This window comes from Aotus nancymaae, unplaced genomic scaffold, assembly GCF_030222135.1.
Source record: "Aotus nancymaae isolate 86718 unplaced genomic scaffold, 86718_ANA_hifiasm-v0.15.2.pri h1tg000079l, whole genome shotgun sequence".
Taxonomy (NCBI): Eukaryota; Metazoa; Chordata; class Mammalia; order Primates; family Aotidae; genus Aotus; species Aotus nancymaae.
This window is the reverse complement of record NW_026988494.1, coordinates 17832451-17853563: the sequence shown is the minus strand read 5'-3', so window position 1 is coordinate 17853563 and position 21113 is coordinate 17832451. Positions and strand designations below refer to the sequence as shown.

The 21113-nt window shown below is 42.7% G+C and overlaps 1 protein-coding gene across 11 annotated transcripts in view; it reads left to right on the top strand.

The window, feature by feature from the left end:
- CSGALNACT1 (chondroitin sulfate N-acetylgalactosaminyltransferase 1) overlaps positions 1-21113 on the top strand; it is a 359476-nt gene that overhangs the window by 295204 nt on the left and 43159 nt on the right. For all 11 annotated transcript variants that reach the window (XM_012435253.2, XM_064368806.1, XM_064368809.1 and 8 more), the window contains 2 exons: positions 4004-4220; positions 20671-20772. In XM_012435253.2, the coding sequence (XP_012290676.2) occupies positions 4004-4220; positions 20671-20772 (319 nt within the window). The remainder of the gene's footprint in view (positions 1-4003; positions 4221-20670; positions 20773-21113) is intronic.

Here is a 21113-nt window from a genome sequence, read left to right as displayed (position 1 = left end):
CCCCCTCAACATACAGTTTCCTATGTAACAAACCTACGCCTGTACCCTCTGAACGTAAAAGAAAAGTCGACAAGAAAAAAAAACAGATTAAATTAAGGGATCCTAAATCTGATAAGATATAATTAAAATAATTAGCAGATTATAGAGAAACCAGCTAAAAAATGGATGTAATGACTTTTGCAAGGCACAGTATGTGGAAGACAGTAAGAAAGCAGCATAAATTGTGTGTGGTGTGAGCCTGGGTGCTGTGGCCTTCCTGATGGGCAGTGTGCCATACTTGGAACCACTGACCATGGCTGGGGGTCTCTGTCACCCTGGGCTCATGATGCAGGCACCACCAAGGCAGCTGGCATTCTCTATTCATAGGAGTTGTTATGAATAAGAATTACTGCATTCTCTAGGTTCCTCATAAACACGTCCATCTCATAATACAGGTTTGGGTATGTTGCTATCTGTATTTTCAGCTCTGTGGATTTAGATTTTTAAAAGTTAATGATTCTTAACCTGCGTCTGAGAAAATGACTCCATTGGGGAAAGAAAATCATTTCTCGGCCTGCATACATTTTTATCTGTACGTTCAACTGTCAGCTGCCTTTTCTGTGTTTATGACTGTGTGGAGAAGTTATGCTACTGACATGAATAACAGGAACTCGATAAGACACAGCCACTCACACTGGGAGACCTGTTTCAGCTGTGTGGATATGCTCTCTATGGTGAATGTGGCTGCTGTGCAGATATGCCCTGTGTGGTAAATGTGGCTGCTGTGTAGATCCGCCCTCTGTGGCAAATGTGGCTGCTGTGCGGATACACCCTCCGTGGTGAATTTGGCTGCCTTGTAGTTACACCCTCCGTGGTGAATGTAGCTGCTGTGTAGATACGCCCTCCGTGGCCAATGTGAATGCCATGCAGATACACGTCCATGGTGAATTTGGCTGCTGTGCAGATACACCTCTATGGTGAATGTGGCTGCCGTGTAGATATGCCCTCAGTGGTGAACGTGCCTGCTGTGTGGATATACCGTCCATGGCAAATGTGGCTGCTGTGTACATATGCCCTCCATGGTGAATGTGGGGGCTGTGCAGATATGCCCTCTGTAGCGAATGTGGCTGCTGTGTGGATACGCCCTCCATGGTGAATGTGGCTGCTGTGATACATACGCCCTCCTTGGTGAATGTGGCTCACCCTCCATGGTGAATGGGGCTGCTATGTGGATATGCCCTCCGTGGAGAATGTGGCTGCTTTTGGACTCACCACCACCTCATTTGGGCCCTGGGAATTGGTGGTTCACCTTGTGACCCCAGGCAGTGTCAGAGATGGGAAAAGAGCCTGTTTCCCCAGTGAGCACTACTTGCCTGAAGGAATGAACAGACTTTGAAGGGAACCACTTAACATTTTCGAAGAAGTCCTTTGAGCTTCCTAAGAAATGAACCTTCTTTTCTTCCATGGCCGTTCCCTCTGGGACTTTGAAATCTTTTCCAACATAAGCTCAGCAAAACTCTCAGCTTCCCTGACTTTGAGGGCAGTCGAGCAGGATACCCCGTTACTCAATGAATTGGTGAAGACTTCCAAAGGGAACTTAGTCCTCGTAGTTCTTCCACATCTGGGCCCTTAAATCGCCATGTTCACTGCTGGGGGTCTATGCATTTGGGTCTTCAGGTAGGGCTCTGAGGACAGCAGGGAGACATGAGACACCTTGAAAGCGCACAGGACCACACTTCTCTCTGTGGCACCTCAAAGAAATCCAGACTTTGAACAGAATCAAAGAGGCTGTAAAACTGGTGCTGTAGGATGAAAAGCTCCTAGAAGGCAAAGAACAGAGAAGAGAACTTGGCAGCATTTGCAAGGAAGACATGTAGTTTCCCCCCTGCCAAAAAAAAGAGGGAGAGTGAGGAAGAAAATAAAAGAGATGTAGTGAGAGACCTTAAGAAACTAACTGACTCTGGGCAGGAGAGGGATCTATGTATGTACCTTTCAAATTGTATTCCGTCACAGTGTCACTAGTCAGAATTCTCCCTGGAGATGTATTTCTATAGCTAGTCCATGACTGGGAGGTGCATTCTCTGTTTCCTGTGAGGATTAAGGAGACATGAATAGAAACCATGGTACCTTCATTTCTCTCTCATCCTGGGGGATATGTTCCAAGACCCCCAGTGGCTGTCCAGAAGCACAGAGTCCTGGACCCTATCTATAGTATGTTTTCCCCATACATACATACCTAGGATAAAGTTTAATTTATAAATTAAGCCCCCAGAAAGAGATTAACAACAATAACCAATAACAAAAGGTAATAATTATAACAATAGATGCTAATAAAAGGTATGTAAACATGATCTCTTTCTCTCTCTCTTTCTCTCTCTCTCTCCTCTCTCTCTCTGTGATTCTCTCTCACTCTGAAAATATTTGTTCTTCACCTCAGGTAACTGAAATGGCAGAAAGTGAAACTAGAAAAAGGGGGACAACTGTATAACTCAAAAGCTTTTCTGATTTGTTGAATTTTACCATTGATGGTGGTGGTGGTGGTGATGTGGCTGTGTGTGTGTGTGTGTGTGTGTGTGTGTGTGTGTTTCCTGACTAAAGAAAGCACCCATAGTACCAGAGATACTGGAAGGAAATGGATCATGAGGCACTGGGGAGATAATTTGCTACTTAGATTGGGAAAAACTGTCACCTAGACCCTAGGGAGGCTCGTTTTGACAGGGGAGCTGAGATGCTGAGATCACATCTTCCACCTGACCAGTGACACTCCTTGGAGCTTCAGCAGTAGTGACATGGGATGGGACATAGTTTGAAAGGTCCATAGACTTCTCTTCTGCTTCTCTAGTCTTCTTCTCTCTCAGAGGAAGGGGAGCCATGAGGAGAGCTAACATTTATTGAAGGTTTATTGCATGCCATGTACTGTTCTAACCTCTTTCACATAGGAAAACGTTTACTGCTCATGGTAACCTGTGGGGAAAATGAGGTATGGGAGCATGAAGTAATGTTTCAAAGAAAACCTGCAGGGCCAGGATTTGAACCCAGGCAGTTTGGCTTGACAGTATGTGCTCTGATTCTCTGAGACATGCTGCTTAAAGATAGGAAGGAAGATATGAAACTAAATATGACATATTCACACCACTGTACTGAGTACTTTATGTGCCATCTCTTTTAAAGCTTTCAGAGGGCCCTACAACCTGTGTGACCAGCCTTTAGCTACTCCCAGGTGTTCCTGATAGATCACTATGGTCGCTTCATCTGAAATGGACATAATTTCTTTCTTTTCTTTTTTCTTTCGAGACAGAGTCTTGCTCTAGGCCCAAGCAAGATTGCAGTGAAGTGGTGCAATCTTGGCTCACTCCAAACTCAGCCTCCTGAGTTTAAGCGATTCTCCTGTCTAAGCCTCCCAAGTAGCTTGGATTATAGGCACGCAACATGAAACTCGTATAACTTTTGTATTTTTAGTAGAGATGGGGTTTCATCATGTTGCCCAGGCTGTTCTCGAACTCCTGGCCTCAAGTAATCTGTCCACCTCAGCCTCTCAAAGTGCTGGGATTACAGGTGTGAGCCACCACACCCAGACTGAAATGGCCATAATTTCTAAAAGATTATTTGTTGCTCACTTTTTAAAGTAAGTATAATTATTTTAATATTCTTCGAATCATATTGCAGAAAATTTGGATAATAGAAGCAAAGAAAAAACACATAACCCCACTCTATATCATAGTCTTATTTCAGCATATTTCTAAAACTCCTTTACAAATGCCTCTATATCCTATGAATGCAATTTTTATCCAGCATTTCAAGCTTTTTCCCCATGTTTTTATGCAGTCTTCATAACTGTGATTTTTAAATTGATTGTGTTTTGACTTCTTTTGGTATTTTTTAATTGGGAGCATTTTGAGTTTTCAAATAATTGTTGGAGAGACTTCATCTTAAACTTTTTAAAGGCATTTTATGCTAGATCTTGGTTAAAAAACACTCAGCAGCCAAGGTTAATTTTTAGAACTATGTTTCCTTGTTTTCACAGGGATCTACCGAACAGAAAGGGACAAAGGCACGTTGTATGAGCTCACCTTCAAAGGGGACCACAAACACGAATTCAAGCGGCTCGTCTTGTTTCGACCATTCGGCCCCATCATGAAAGTGAAAAAAGAAAAGCTCAACATGGCCAACACCCTTATCAATGTTATCGTGCCACTAGCAAAAAGAGTGGACAAGTTCCGGCAGTTCATGCAGAATTTCAGGTTTGTTTGTTCGCGCGTGTTTATCTTCCTCCGCGTGGTGTGTGTTAGAACACTGATACCATTTCCCGTCATCTCCTTCATTTCCCCTGAGTACAAAGGCTCCTTTCTCTTGTTAAGCTCAGTTTTCTCCATGTAAACTTTATCATTTCTATTTGCTTTTCTCTAGAGCAATTAGAAAACTGCTTTAAAAGCATATTTACCTTCAGAAATGAAAAGCAAGAAGGACTGGGTTTTTATCAGGATCTACAAAGATGATCGAATGCCTGTTGTGTTCATTCTGACTTGTGAATGGGCTCAGGTTTGGGGATAGCAGGAACCAAGACTCACAGGCAAGTGAGCAACGTTGAGTCTTGAGCTGGCAGTGGCCGAGCCCACTTTGATAGTGGATGAGCGCTGGAAGATCTTCTTGAATAGGCTCTAGGCTGCCTTCATCTGCTGTCCTGTTCTAGTGGCAGCTGCACTGTATTGGATCCAAATCTGTTTTTTATTCTAATCTACATCATTTTAGACTTAAATGTAGAATTATACCAAGAAGGCTTCAAGCCCACATTTTTGTAGCTACTCAGTGAGACAAAGTGGAGTTTCATTGTCAGGCATGCTGATGAAGTTTTTAGATGTGTGTCTTTAATCCCTTGATTGCGTGGTGTTGGATCTTAGAAGCTGTGATAGCTCACATGCACATATTGGCTGAGGATAACCAGCTAAGTTATTTCACCAGCTTGTTTTAAACATAGAAAATTATATTATCTAATTATAAATCTTGCAAGATCAAGCTGATTTTCTTTTCTTTTTATTTGAGATGTAGTCTTACTCTGTCACCCAGGCTGAACTGCAGTGACATGAACTCTGCTCACTGCAACCTTTGCCTCTTGGGTTCAAGCAATTCTGCCTCAGCTTCCCAAGTAGCTGGGATTACAGGCACCCGCCACCACACCTGGCTAATTTTTGTGTTTTTAGTAGAGACGGGGTTTTGCCACGTTGGCCAGGCTGGTCTTGAACTCCTGACCTCAGGTGATCCACCCGCCTTGGCCTCCCAAAGTGCTGGGATTACAGCCGTGAGCCACCATGCCCAGCCTTGACTTTTAATCTTACTAAATTTACATTATTAAAAGGCAGAATGTTCAGTATAAGGATGTGGTTGATATCTTTCAAAATTCTGGTTCATGAACATACTCTTTTTTAATTTAAAGGGTAACCTACTTATAGCTAAGTTTTTTGAAGATCAGAATCAAATAGTCTTAGAAGAGACCTTTGAGGTCATCTGGTCTAATCTTCTTGTAATTCAGACTGTCTCCGGAGACTCCCTGACATAGGGTTCTCTAGGCAATGGGTGTGTGCCCAAGGTAGCTGTCTACATTACTAGTCAAGCTGCTGCTTTGTTGACTGTCTCTGGATAGAAAGTTCTTTATTATTTGTACTTGAAATCAGCTTCCATGTCTTTTCTGCCTGGTGGGTCTAGTTCTAGCCTCTTGAGGACTGAACAAATTCTTTGTGTGTGTGTGTGTGTGTGTGTGTGTGTGTGACAGAGTTTAGCTCTTGTTGCCCAGGCTGGAGTGCAGTGGTGCAATCTCAGCTCACTGCAACCTCTGCATCCCAGTTTCAAGCAGTTCTCCCATCTCAGCCTCCTGAGTAGCTGGGATTACAGGCATGTACCACTATGCCTGGCTAATTTTGTATTTTTAGTAGAAACGGGGTTTCTCAATGTTGGTCCGGCTGGTCTTGAACTTCCAGTCTCAGGTGATCCACAGGCCTTGGTCTCCCAAAGTGCTGGGATTACAGGCATGAGTCACCAGGCCCAGCCTTCCATTTCCTCTTAAACATCATGAGCTTTCAGGTATTTGAAGGTGGTCACCACAACTGGCCTAGTCTTTTCTTCCCCAGGTACAGCAGTTCTCAATTTCCTTAGCTTTTCTATATTCCCTAGTTTGTAAACTGTTTTTATTAGCTGGAGCGTGCCTTTAGCCATGATGTAATTCAAAGTAGGGTGAGCTAATTGATTGATCTCCCAGTTTGTAGAATACTTCTCTGTGCATGATCGCATAACTATTTGCAGTATTCCTCTGGCTCCAGTCCTGAAGTGAGCGTTTTTATAGTTTTGGCTTATTTTGACCTTCTTTTGGTGTCTTTGCTTTCTTTGTAGACCTTCCCCTTGGAATGGCATAGTGCTACTGGTTCACTAAACAGCACATCTCCAGAATGACTGAACCTGTGATGTTCTGAATGCAGTTGTAGAACCTGAATGTGGTTTTCATGAGACACTAAGTCAGATCATTACTCTCAGCAGCTAGAATGCCAGTTCTAGGACAATGTTATAGCAAGTTCCTTTGGCGAGCTGCCTATGGCTTACTAGGTTCAGGGTCCTGAGCTTGGATTCTGCACATAGGCCGGTCCTTGGATGTGTTGGGCTTGCTAAGGTAGTGAGGGAAATATCTGCTCTGTGAAAGGACAGTCCTCACTGTAGGACTCCTGGGGCCTGAAATAGCAGGATTCTCTTGGGTATATATGAACAGCTATTTCCTTAATGTTGTGAGAATTTTAAGCAGTTAACAATAGGAATAAAACAGGAAGGGAAGTGTCATTGAGAAGAGTCCAATGAGTAGCTCACAAGCCTCCAAAATGGAGTGGGTGGAATGAAATGTGATTCCCATTAATGTTTTAAAAGAACACAAAAAATTCTAGGGCAGTGTGTTCTGAGCCAATTTGTCTCAACTCACCACATCAACTTTTACTATTTAGATGTCCCTTGCTCATGTAGGTAGGAAGGGGTGAGTGATGGAAGACTTGTGACCTGGAGAGGATCTTTTGAGATCCTTTTGCATGTGTCAGACACGCTACCCAGATTCAAGGGATTAGAAGATGAATCGAAGATGTGGTACCTACTTTCATGAATAGCAGAAGCTGCATATACAGACCTAGGTGCTATGGCAGAGATAGAAACGGGACAACGGGACACAAAGAGAAGCTGCCTAGGACAGCTGGCACTGGAGCAGGAGGCTGAGCAGGGAGTTTAATTCACAGTCAAGGCATTTCAGAGTGTGTTGTGGTCTCTGAAAAACTGGTTTTTGAGAGGGTAAATACCTGTGGGTATTTAATTCTTCATAAGACCTTATTAAACGTGGCATTTCAAACCCAAAGAAGGGGTTATTCAGGGCATGGTGTGAGGACAACTAGCCAAACATAGCAGGAAAAAAATGGGATTCTTATTTCACACCAAAAAGCAAAGTAAACGCCAGTCAATTAAATATTTAAATGCAATTAACATGACCATAAAATTACTGGAAGAAAATATAAAGGGCTATTTAATAAATATTTGAGGTTGTCTTTATGAAGTCCTTTCCATCCTCAGACTGAAACTGTGAACTCTGGTTGACACTGAGGATGATGACACTAGGAACAATTTGTATTTCCTTTTTTTCCTCTGTTTTCTAAATATTTATATAGCTGCCATATGTTTTATATTTTATTTAAAGATTCAGTGAAAGATTATTTTTGGCTTTTATAATTTAAACATGACTTTTCAGTTTGTAAAAGGTGATACTTGGCTTTTATAAGATATTTAAGCATTATAGAACAGCACAGGGAATTAATTATTTAGAAAGTCACTCCAGGTCTCGCCTCCCAGAATTAACCAATATTAACATTAATTGAACACCATTCCGGGAAATTTTCTTTGCATATATGCAGATAGAAGAATTGCTTGCCAGCTGGGAATAAGTCAGTGCAACATGAGATACACTAAACATTGTATTTCTACTCGTAGAATTAAAATGTATCTTTCTTAATTTTATTGAAGAAAACCGGAAGTATAATGAAGCAGTAGCTGAACTTTAAGAAAATGACTCTTCAGTGTAAGAGATATTAGTTCCTAAGAGATTCCTCAGAAGTTAAAAAGTGATTTTTGCAAAACAAAAAATAGTTGGGATTACTATTTTTTACTACATTTTATAACTTTAGTTTCATTGAAAATTGCAGTATGAAAGGAAATCAGCACAGCTATACTTTCTGCCTTCTGTGTCCCATCTTCTGATTTTTGTTAGCAATCTATTGTTCGTTTGTTTGTTTGTTTTAATACAGTCTGGCTCTGTCACCCAGGCTGGAGTGCAGGGACACGACCTTGGCTAACTGCAGCCTCCGCCTCCCAGTTTAAGCGATTCTCTTGCCTCAGCCTCCCAAGTAGCTGGGATTACAGGTGTGCATGACCACACCTGGCTAATTTTTGTATTTTTAGGAGAGACTGGGTTTCACCATGTTGACCAAGCTGGTCTCAAACTCCCACCTCAAGTGATCTGCTCACCTTGGCCTCCCAAAGTGGTGGGATAACAGACGTGAGCCACTGTGCCTGGCTGCAATCTATTATTTTGACCTTGTCAGGGTTCCAACCTTTACATTCTGTTTCATAATTACAGTTTCTACAGTTCTAGTTCTGGAGTTAGTGTACTCATCACCAGTCATCTTCCAAAAGCTTTCCATTCCTTAGTTCTTAGTTGGCTGTATTTTATGGTCAAGATATTTTTTCAAGAACGGTCACAAGTGCTTAAGCATGGAATATTTATTTGTTATTATAGTGTACAGATAACTTAGCTGGACTTAAAATTCATGGGACCCACTTTCCTTCCTTGGGACTTTGTAGACATTCTTCTGGCATCAAATGATCTGGTGAAGTGTAAGACCACTTTATTTTGTCTCTCTTGTAAACGGCTTTTGCCTGAATGCCTGAAGAATTCCTTCATTAGTCTTCAGTCACATTCACTTAATCAGGATATGTCTTATCTCAGCATCTGTTGCCTGCCTGCTTGCCTCTGCCTGCCTCTGCCTCTCTCTCCCTCTCTTTCCCCTTCCCCTTCCCCTTCCCCTTCTCCTTCCCAATGGAGGAGTCTCACTGCAATCTCTGCCTCCCAGGTCCAACCACTTCTCATGCTTCAGCCTCCCAAGTAGCTGGGACTACAGGTGCATGCCACTGTGTCAAGCTACTTTTGATAATTTTAGTAGAGATGGGGTTTCACCATGTTTGCCAGGCTGGTCTTGTACTCCTGACCTCAGGGGATCTGCTCATCTCGGCCTCCCAAAGTGCTGAGATTACAGGTGTGAGCCACTGTGCCCAGCTAATGTCTGCTGTTCTTTAACTGATTTTTCTGTAGTATTGTTTCCTTTTTTGCTTTGTGGGTTCTTTTAGGGAAAATTTTGGATGCTTTATTTTTGAGTTCTTCTGTTTGCTTCATTTTTTGGATTCTCTGTTTCATGGGCACAATTATATATTTACAGGTCTTCTCCGTTAATTAGCATCTTTTTTTTTTTTAACGCCTTAGTCTTTTATCTGCTTTCACTTAAACCTTTATTGTGTCAGTGATTTGATTTTCTGACATACCTATTCTGTACCTTGCTATTTCTAATGTATTACTTCTGTGTGTTTGGGCTGTTGTCTTATTTTCTGAGCACACAGTGTGCCTGCTAATCTTATTCTATTGTTTTTATTTTTTCCTCTTTGGACTTTTTAAAAATTAAATTCATATTTTTGTTAAGATTAATTGTGAAACATTTTTAAGAAATTTTCTTCTGTTTGAGTTACATTTTCTTTTGGACCTGGTTTTTCTTTTGCTTTGCGTGTTATTTCTTAACTTTTTCTTTTCATTTTGTTCTTATTCTTGGAATGTGGTTGCTGTGATTTCTTTATCTTTCGTCATCATGTGCAGGGAACTACCCAGCCTTCTGTTTTACCCTAACGTGGTATGGGTGGATTCTCCTTGGCTCTCCCCTCACCTTGACTGAGAATTGTTTTGCATATTTTGAGGACAGGATATTTCTCTCTTCACTTTATTTGTAGTGTCAAAGCTGGGTGGAGGAGAGAAAGAACTCCCAGGGGCTTTGTGCAGCCTTTGTTGGAGTTCCCTGTTCCTGTGGCTCTTCTGAGCCTTGGGATGGATATGTGAGTTGTGCCAGGCTCACTTGGTGTAGGAGGAATTCATTCTTTTCCCGAGGGGTAGATGTATCATATTTGGCTCTCAGAATGGCCTTCATATAAGGGCTGAGGCCTCAGACATCACCAAGAGTCAGCCCCACTCGTTTACATCTCCAGCTTACTTGCTCACCTTCAGCAGCTCTTTCCATGCCTGCCAGTCAAAAAGAGGAAGAAGAAACTTGGCTTTGTTTCTAATGGTTCTGTGGAGTGTGGGGGAGATAAGTAAGTCATTAGCTCTCAGTATTTCTCATCCCTTCTCCTCTAACTGTTCTGATAAAGTATCTCAACTAAATGTGATTAACATTTTTCTTATGCTTCTGTCAAATCCCCTTCCCTGCTCCTTTTTTTTTGGCAGGGGTTAGTTCACCAAGTGTAATTAGGATGGAACTACATACCCTCTCTACTTTCATTGCAATTTGTAGAAAGACTGAAATATTCTGCTGTGGCTCTTCGTGCTGCTGGTGCCAAGGTCCTAGGTAGAAGCCAAGGTCTCCTGCATCTTCCCTAGTTCCTGCCTTCTCACACCTCAACCTGCATCTCCCTGTTTTCTCACCAACCAGTTTCTCTTCTGGACGTGGTTTCTGGGGCCAGAAGCCACAGGAAGCTAACACAGAACCTTCCATTTCTTTCCTTGGCCTCCACTCTGTTGAAGTTCACAGCAGAAGATTATGTCTCCCTCATTGGTCATTTATTGGTGGCAGAATTGTTGCCATTTTCAACGATTTTTGGCACACAATTGGCAATGATTGCTATTTGAGATTATATTTAAAGCATTATTCTTCTCGTGCATCACCTTCAAAATGTCAACACCCTTTGCTCTCATGCAGTTGGTTGAGGAATCCTTTATGTGTTGCTTCATATATCTCAGCTTTAGTATCTTCTGTAAAAGGAAAGTCTTGGTCCAGATGGGCCCCAGCCCCTTGTACTTCTATGCTTGTTATTAGTAGAAGTAGGTTTTTCCACATCAATATCAATTGGTTAATTATTCACCTAGAAAAGACTTGCATGGCTTAGTTTTAGAATAAATATGTCATCTTTGACAGAAGGAAGAGATGTGGAACCTGGAATTCCCAAGAAAGAGCAGGCCTGGTCACCAGGCACAAAGTGGTCCTGGGGAAGGCTAGGTCTGCAGAAAACAGCTCACCTGGGATGCTGGCCAGGCATGGGTACAATCTGCAAGGAAGCAAAGGTCACAGCTTCGTGCTCTAGAACTGTACTCAGGGTGGTCCCCAGGGACAAAATTGATTCCTGGGTGCACAGAATGTGTAGACTAAGTTATTTATGGTCATTATTGTTTCTTCTCATTATAGTTATCTCAACTACTCTCAAAAATTGTATTTTAGAAAATACAAATTTAATAAAACCATTTTTATAAAGTTTAATAAAAAAGGACTCAGTAACAATAGTGGAAGAGGGACTGGTCCACTTAGAAATTGGTGCCAATAGAAACAGTTGAAACTTGTGAAAAACACTAGGTTTCAGAACATCCCAACAGGCAAGGAGAAAGGGATAAAACAAAGGCCAGAGTCCTCCAGCTGCTTATATTTAATGAAGAGAAGCCTGCCATTTGTTGAGTGAGATGAGCTTTCTTCTAGCACCCAGACCCTAAAGGGCCTTCATTTAAGAGGCATTGAACCACCAAATAAATGATACTCCTAGGATTTACAAGTAATCATGATGCTAGAGCTTGATGCTAAAGCTTAGGTATTGCCATCTCTCTGAATAAGAATAAAAACCCTACCACACCCTCAATAGCAATATAGACTGCTCTGTTCTTGGTGCTGTGGGGTTACTTATGTGCTGTGTGAGTCCATTTTGTTTTTTTCTTAGTGACAGGGTCTCTAAAAAAAGCTCAACGGCCCAAGCTGGTGTGCAGTGGTGCAATCATGGCTCACTGCAGCCTCAAACTCCTGGGCTCTGGTGATCATCCCACCTCACACTCCTGAGTAGCTGGGACTACAGATGCACGCCACCACATCCAGCCAGATTTTTTATTTTTCGTAGAGACAAAGTCTTGCTATGTTGCCCAGGCTGGTTTCAAACCCCTGACCTCAAGTGGTCTTCTGTAAAGATCCGTTTCCAGCCTGCCTCAGCCTCCCAAAGTGTTGGGCATGAGCCACCGTACCTGCAGGTGACTTCATTTTTGTTTGTGGAAATCGGATGCCTGGAACTGTGGCAGGCTCCTTCTCTCCTGCCATCATTGTCCTGCCCAATGTAAGACCCTCACGGGCTTTACATGTAGTTTCTTCTCCCCTGGATGCCCCACCCACCTTTCTTGGGTCTCTGCAGACTCTCCCTGCAGCTGGGAACAGAGGGAGCTGACCAGGGAAAGCTTGCTTTAAATGTAGCTCCTGCTGTTTTTCTGTTTCCCTTTTGCCCAGTTGCTATTGGCTTAAACCTACTTACTCCTTCTCCTCCTCCTCCTTCCTCCTCTTCCTTCCTCCTCTTCCTTCCTCCTCCATTCTTCCTTCTCCTTCCTCTTCCCTTCTTCCTCCTCCCCCCTCCTCTTCCCTCCTCCTCCCTTCTTCCTCCTCCTCCTCCTCCTTCTTTCTTCTCCCCATTTTGCACTTGAAACTATTCTCAAATTTGGGTTTTGGCTGCTTTGTTTCTCTTACCTTCCATATTCTAGATTTTAAGCCAGTCGGTTATTTCATCGTTTATTTTGTTTCTGATAGCAGGAAGAACCTCATAATAACAAAACTATAGATTTTCTTTGGTCTTTATCTCTAAGCCTCTCTGAGGGGAAAAAGGCAGAATTTTTATGGAAAATATTCTTTACTTTTCTGTTAAAAAATCTTTCTCAGTTCATTCCACATTTACTTGATTTTTATTTTGACAACTTCCAGCTGGACTGAGAATCCTTTTTCATGTTGCTATATTCCTCCTCAGACTTGACTGGTAATTTTTGTCTTAATGTTCTCTTTCTAACATTTATGGTATTTTAATGTAGCATCAAGGAACTCTATTACTTGAATTTTCTTTAGCAGTTCTCTTTTACTCCTTTTTGGCCTAGAACCCGTAAGATGGCTCTGGAAATTTCAGGAAGATTATTTTAAATCAGTAATTATAGAATCTCTGAAATTGAAATGAGCCTGAAATGTTATAGCTAGGCTGGTATAAGTGACAGAAAGCCCTCAGGTCATCAAATATTGGATGGTGATAGAGATTCCTGGTTTCTTTGTGTTCCCCAACAAGAAAATAATGTACTTTACCTAGTCTAGTCCTTCTACTTCTCCCGTGGGCCATTTTACTATTTGTACACCAGAGCTGCACTAAGAAAGTTGGATGGCTAATGAGTTTGAGAGAGACTAATCTATATTATTTACTGTATTTGGATAAAGGTTTCTCTTTGGGAACTTAATAGAAGTTGGTTTTTATTTCACTTGAGCCAGGGGTTATGTAGAAACATCTATCCAACAGTAAAAAATGACCTACTGGAAAATGATCTCATTTTCTGTTTTGAAATGGGAATTCAGGAAGATAAGTCCCAATTGCTTGGTTGAGAGTCAAAATTTACTCATTTCTTAACACTGATTGGACTACTCAAATAATGTAATACAATAATTATATATTAATAAATTTATCTTGACACGGGGGAGGGGAGATGACCCTCCAAACCAAAGGAAGAATACTGATTTTAAAGGCAGATTTTAGTTAGCTCAACTTACTCTGTTGCTTATTTCCAATTTCTTTGTGCCAAGGATTTACTTCTTGTAATCATAGAAGACTAGAGGTAGAGTTTCGGAACATGAAGGCTATTACGTGTCATTTCATTTTTTTTTTTTTTTTTTTGAGACGGAGTTTCGCTCTTGTTACCCAGACTGGAGTGCAATGGCGCGATCTTGGCTCACCACAACCTCCGCCTCCTGGGTTCAGGCAATTCTCCTGCCTCAGCCTCCTGAGTAGCTGTGATTACAGGCACGCGCCACCATGCCCAGCTAATTTTTTGTATTTTTAGTAGAGACGGGGTTTCTATTTTTAGTAGAGACCATGTTGACCAGGATGGTCTCGATCTCTTGACCTCGTGATCCACCCGCCTCGGCCTCCCAAAGTGCTGGGATTACAGGCGTGAGCCGCCGCGCCTGGTCCTCATTTCATTTCTTAAAGCCTAAATAGATATTCATCACATAGCTGAACATTTGAGTAGAAAATTAACTTAGAAAAGAATAGTGATATGATTTCCTTGCATCTGTGCCTTTTCTCAGCTGTAAAAGCCCTGTCTCTGCTCTTGTTCATGTGTGTGGAGGCTACTTGCCTATCAAGGTTCAGCCTGGATCCCCGCTTCTCCTCAGTCCCCCTTTCCCTTGCACCCATTGGAAATAACCATGCTCTCCTCTCAGCCTTTTAGCTCATTTTACCTCTGTTAACATGGTTATTCCATCCTGCATTTATGGTTGTCAGTTTCTTCCAATAAACTGTAAAGTTCCTGCAGTAGGGAGGCTGACTAGTCATCCCAGTTTGCTTGGGACTGAGAAGTTTCCTAGGATATGGGATTTTTCACTGCTAAAATCTAGAGAATGACAGGAAAACCTGGATGATTGATTCCACTACAGACCACACATGGTCATCCTTTGTAAATCTTCCTCCAGTGAGGATAATGCATTGCACACAAAGGTGCTCAATAAATGTTTATAGTTGAATCCATGTTTTCCTAGGCCACACAGTATGAGGTATAAAGATAGGTATCCCTAATTGCAAGAAACACCATTTTCCCTCTGTCTCGCTCTCTTACCTACTCTGGCAAGATCTCCAACCTTCTCTGGCCCTCTTAGTCTTTCTAGGTATCCTCAGTGATGTCTCACACATGTGCAGATGTTAAGTTCAACTTCCACTGGCTGCACAAGCATCAGTTGTATGAAGCAAACTCATGCTCCTGACAACAGCCAGAGGGGCTATCACTCTCTAATGGCATGGGGTTGCTGCTCCTACCGAACCCACCACTGGCATCTCTATCACGCCAACACCATTACATTTGTTCCCCAAAAGCCCTGGCTTGAGTTTCCTATACTCTCATAATTTTGTTTCTTATAAAGCCTTCCCATGTTTTTTGTAGCTCTGTCTCTCTAGGACTCACAGGTGAGTCCACAAGAGCTGGCTGGAGAACGGGACCTACCCTAGGGATGTGCATCACTTTGATAACCACGCTGCCCCTCTGACAAGTCAGATGTTAATACTGAGCCTGCTTTAGTGATTGTTCTTAAGACAGTGATTGAGAACTGAGGCCAATTTATATACCTGCCTTCCCCTGCTCTGGGACATGTGGCAAGGTCTGGAGAGAGACCTTTTCGATTGTCACATCTGGGATAGGTGGGTGCTCCTGGCATCCAGTTTGCTAGAGGCCAGGGATGCTGCTACACATCCTACAGTGCACATCACAGCACCTCCCACAATAAAGCATTAGTGGGTCTAAACTGTTGGCAGTGCAGAGATTGAGAAAGGCTCCCTTAGGATGAGTTATTGCCTTAAGGGTACAACCCCTCCTCCAGTCAGGCCTCGGATCAGCCTGTCACTAGTCCATCAGATCTGCCCATTATATTTGACTATTTCCCATCAGAAACTCAGGTTGAACAGTCCCTTCCCCACAGCGCATTTGGAGTTGTGCTGTGGCTTCTCCCTGCCACCTGGCCATACCAGCCACCCAGCTCTGTAGTGCGATCCTAGACAGTGAGACCAAAGCTGTCAGACTTTGCAGGTGCATCCCTCATGCTGCTCAGGTGACGTGGGTAGATGAGTACCAGGCAAGTCCTTAGGAAACCTGTCTTTCATGCCTGGCTGCCTCCTAAACTCGGTCAGGTCATTGGAACTCCTTCCCTCTGTACGCTAAGGCTACGAACAATGGCCACGTACCTCCTTCCACAGGGCAAGCGTGCAGATTAATAACAGAACTCAAAGACCATGAAGGGCTTTTGGCCTCTGGGGAAATGGAACTATAGGTGTCTAAGTGACTGTGATACATGTTTTCTGACAGAAAATATATCTTAATTAGTCTCTGTACTCTGCTGTTACAATATCCAGGGGAAGAAGAACTGGTTGTTTTTTTTTCCTCCCCTCAAGAAAAAACACCCTGAAAAGAGTCTTTGTGGAATAGAAATGGAATATTCAGGCTGGTCATGGCAACTCACACCTGTAATCCCAGCACTTTGGGAGGCCAAGGCAGGTGGATCACCAGAGGTCAGGAGTTCGAGACTAGCCTGGTCAAAATAGTGAAACCTCATATCCACTAAAAATACAAAAATTAACTGGGCATGGTGGCATGCACCTGTGGTCCCAGCTACTTGGGAGGCTATGGTGGAAGGATCACTTGAACTTGGGAGGTTGAGGATACAGTGAGCCAAGATAGCACCATTGCCTGGGTAACAGAGCAAGACTCTGTCTCCAAAAAATGAAAAATAAATAAAAATTTTCAGGCTTCCAGTTTCAGGCAGAATGAGCCAGTGGGAATGGGGAGCTCATGCACAGAGATCATGTGAAAATGGTGAGCTCCCCAGAGGGATCTTAGGAAGCTGGAGTTTCCCGAGGTACATGGCAAAGGCTTCATAGACAGTGTTACCAAGGTGTTTATAGAGAAATGCTATCACAGACATGTAAGTCAGCCCAAAGGATGCAGGTAGCGTGTGTCCAGGTATGGATAAATAACAGTGCAAAGCCAGGAATTTGAATACACAATGAATAAAATTTTCCTCCATTCTCGTCCCTTTTACTTTATTTATTTATTTGTTTTGAGATGGCGTCTCACTCTGTTGCTCAGGCTGGAGTGCAGCAGCACCATCTCAGCTCACTGCAGTCTCTGCCTCCCAGATTCAAGTGATTCTCCTGCCTCAGTCTCGCAAGTAGCTGGTATTACAGGCATGCACCACCATGTCTGGCTATTTTTTGTATTTTTACTAGAGACAGGGTTTCACCATGTTGGCCAGGGTGGTCTTGAACTCCTGACTTCAAGTGATCCACCAACCTCAGCTTCTCAAAGTGTTGGGATTACACGCTTGAGGCACCATGCCTGACCTACTTTACTTTTTAAACTTTTGCCTCCAAAACAAAAACATATGGACAAGTCACCCACTCTTTCTTACACACACCTTTCCAGTGGATTAAGTCTACTGAGAATTATTTTGAGCAAAACAAAGATCATTCAGCCAGCCAGCCAGCCATGGTTTTTCATAGTATGAGACTCATATTCTTCTAAGGCACTTGTTTGTTATGTTACAGAGAGTTTTGGTTTTGCACAGTACATGGGGAACTCAAGGGCAGATGTGTCTTAATCATTTTTTAAGACCCATTGGTAGTGTAACTGGCCCATGGTATGTTGTCACCATGTGTTTATTGAATGAATGAAGGAAAGAATACATGAATAAATGGAACCTTGGAGGTAGACCTCACAACACATTCTGCTTTGCCTTGTTTAAGACGCCTCACCTAGTCACAGGAGTAAAGACCCAGTGCATCTGTCTTACTGCTTAAAAACAGGAAGTGCTTTGAATGGATTTAAAAATACCAGAGAGGGAGACAGCAAAGATGTTATTAGAAAAATGAGAATGCTTTTCCTTCAGACTTAGCGGGTGACCCTCTCCTGATTCTAGGATGGATTTTTCCCACTGCATGCATAAATTTCAAGCAGTTTTTCTGACACTTGACCCATGTGTGTGCTTTTTTTCTACCCTGGCAGAGGAAGTTGAGGCATTGTCTGAGAAGTTTGTGAAAGGGATCTTTTATGGACAGAGGATTCCATTGTTGGTTGGTGATGACTCAGTCTGCAGGGACTGTGGCTCAGTGAGAGCTCCTGGTTTTGAAGTGTCATTACATTCTAGGGCTCTGTTCTCTTTTAAACCTCTGCCATCACTCTGGGTTCCTGAGGCAGTTCTTTGTTCCACCAGAAAGAGACAGAATTCTTGAACCAAGCCTGTGACCAGAGTGAGCCCTGGATGCCTCTTGCCTGGTTCAATATCATCTTCCCTATTTCTTCCATCTGGAATTCTCTTCTTTCCTACCTCTACGTTTCTAAACCCTATCCTTCTCCTTCACAGCCCCAGCCATTCCAGCCCACAGGATTTGCTATGCCTTATGAATTCTATATTCTTTATTTCAGTGCCATGAGATGTTTGATGGTTTTATTAGAGCTCATTTGATTGCCTAAGTAAGTGTTACGAAGGAAAGAACTGTATCTTCTATGGCTGTGGATTTCTCCCAGCAACCCCAGGAAGGCAGTCATTCCTTTTTGGTGTCGTTATTAAAAGCATTGAACAAACTGGCCTCTGCATTAGAGCTCGGGGATCTCTTGAAATCATGATGTGGATTATTGTTTGAGGGCTAGGGTAAGTTGCCAACACAGAGATAAAAGAAACCAAATGGAAGGACATGTAAAATAACAATATCACAAAATATCATCCCACCGGTAGAATCTTTTCATTAACTTGTTTCCAGAAACTCATGTTAAAATTACGCACATACAGGTATGCAGTTGTCCCTCTGTATCCATGGGTTCCACACCCTCTGATTCAACCAATCAAGGACTGGAAATATTCCAAAAAACAAAACAGGAATGGTTGCATCTGTACTGAATATGTACAACCTTTTTTTTCCATGTCATTATTCCCTAGACAATACAGAACAAAAACCATTACACAGCATTTATGTTGTATTGGGTGTTACAAGTAATCTGGAAATCATTTAAAGTCTACAAGAGTATGTGTGCAGGTTATATCCAAATACCACACCATGTTATGTAAGGCAGGGGGCCCAACCCCTGGGCCAGAAACCAATACTGGTCTGTGGCCCCTTAGGAACTAGGTAGGCCACACAGCAGGAGGTGAGTAGCTGGTGAATGAGAGTTACCACCTGAGCACCACCTCTTGTCATATCAGCTGCAGCATTAGATTCTTACAGGAGCACAAAACTTATTGTGAACTGCACGTGTAAGGAATCTAGGTTGTGTGCTCTTTATGAGACTCTAATGCTTGATGATCTGAGGTGGAACAGTTTCATCCTAAAACCATAACCCCATCTCTGCCCCCACCCCCAGTGTGGAAAAATTGTCTTCCACAAAACTGGTCCCTGGTGCCAAAAAGTTTGGGGACTGCTGATATAAGGGCATGAGCACCTGGATTTTGGTGTCCCCCGGGGGACTTCTGGAATCAATCCCTCATGGATACTGATATGGTTTGGCTATATTGCCACCCAAATCTCACCTTGAATTGTAGTAATACCCACCTGTCAAGGGCAGGGCCAAGTGGAGATAATTGAATCATGGGGGCAGTTTCTTCCATACTGTTCTTGTGGTAGTGAATAAGTCTCACAAGTTCTGATGGTCTTATAAGTGGAAGTCCTCCTGTGCAAGCTCTCTTGGCTGCCGCCATATAAGATGTGCCTTTGATCCTTCTTTGCCTTCTGCCATGATTACGAGACCTCCCCAGCCATGTGGAACTGTGAGTCCATTAAACCTCTTTCCTCTGTAAATGACTCAGTCTTGGGTATGTCTTTATTAGCAGCATGAGAACAGACTAATACAGATACTGAGGGGAAACTATATATATGTACACAATATGTGCATATATGTGTATATAAACTGATTTACACACATGCTTATATTTATATATCTACACATATACACACATTTACATGCACATATATACATAGATACACATTCACACATACACACCTGCATTTATATATATATACGCATATGTATAAATGAACTCAATCCTCAGCAGAGGACCTTCCCAGATTAGCTAGGGCCTTCTCTTAAAAAAACCCAGCAAAAAAACAAATTGCTAATGTGGGAGAGCAGGTCAGGACAAGGCCAGAGCCAGAGGTCTGGCTCCAGGAGGGTGCAGCCAAATGGTTGCTTTGTCAGATCCCTGGAGCATGAGGTGCTGGGTACCTGGGATCATCAGAGTCATGGAGAGGAGAAATAGGGATGTGGTGAAGGTGATTGTATCTGCTTGGGAAGGGTGAACTTCAGTGACTGTGTCTCTTCCTTGCCATTTCTTCAGACAGTCACAACACTGGTTGCTTTCAAGGCATTCTAGAGTCCTAAACAAGAGAGTGAGTTTTGACCTTTGCTCATCCAGTCTTTAAGACTCTGTGTTTGGCCCACACAAAAAAAGAGAGTCATGGGCAAGGATCCTAGTCTCATCATCTCTGGACTTGAGCTTTCCCATCTTTTGTACTTCAGTGTCTTCTTATGGGGTAAAACCAGGGACCCATTTCTGTGACACTGTCTGGCCCCAATGGGCTAGGCCTGTGGCAGATTTGACCTGAGGTGCCTTGCATCTGAGTTTTGATTTACTGCATATTTAAATTTCCTTGTTGTCCCAATAAGATAAATGCAAATATAGGCATTTGGAATGGCCAAGCAGAAAGGTTCTGGATTCCCCTATCTGTTTCCTGGAAGCTTACTTAGTTTCCTTTAAGACCCTTTTGCACTTTATGAAAAGGCATTTGTGCTGTGCCTGTCAATGTGAAAACAGGCACCAGACATGTGTGTGTTTTGTTTTCCAGGGAGATGTGCATCGAGCAGGATGGGAGAGTCCATCTCACTGTTGTTTACTTTGGGAAAGAAGAAATAAATGAAGTTAAAGGAATACTTGAAAACACTTCCAAGTGAGTACAATATAGAGCTGTCATAAGGAGTCATAGTAACTGAGCTCAGAAGACACATCCAAGGCTGAAACTTCGGCTTAGTTTAATTTTCCTTTACACTGTGGGTGAACTGGGACGGATTGGTTGCTGGCTGTGTGCAGGGAAAAATCTGCACTCTTCTCCAGAAAACGACTCTATCTGACACTGGTTTTCAATGTGTGGGAGTGATGACTTTGAGAGTGGAGATAAACTGCACAGCAAGGGTGAGGGGAGTGTGGGCTTCATTGAGCTTCCACGTAACTGGATGTCATCACTTTTGGCACCATCGATGCGGGGACTTCTTTATGTTGCAGCTTAGAAAT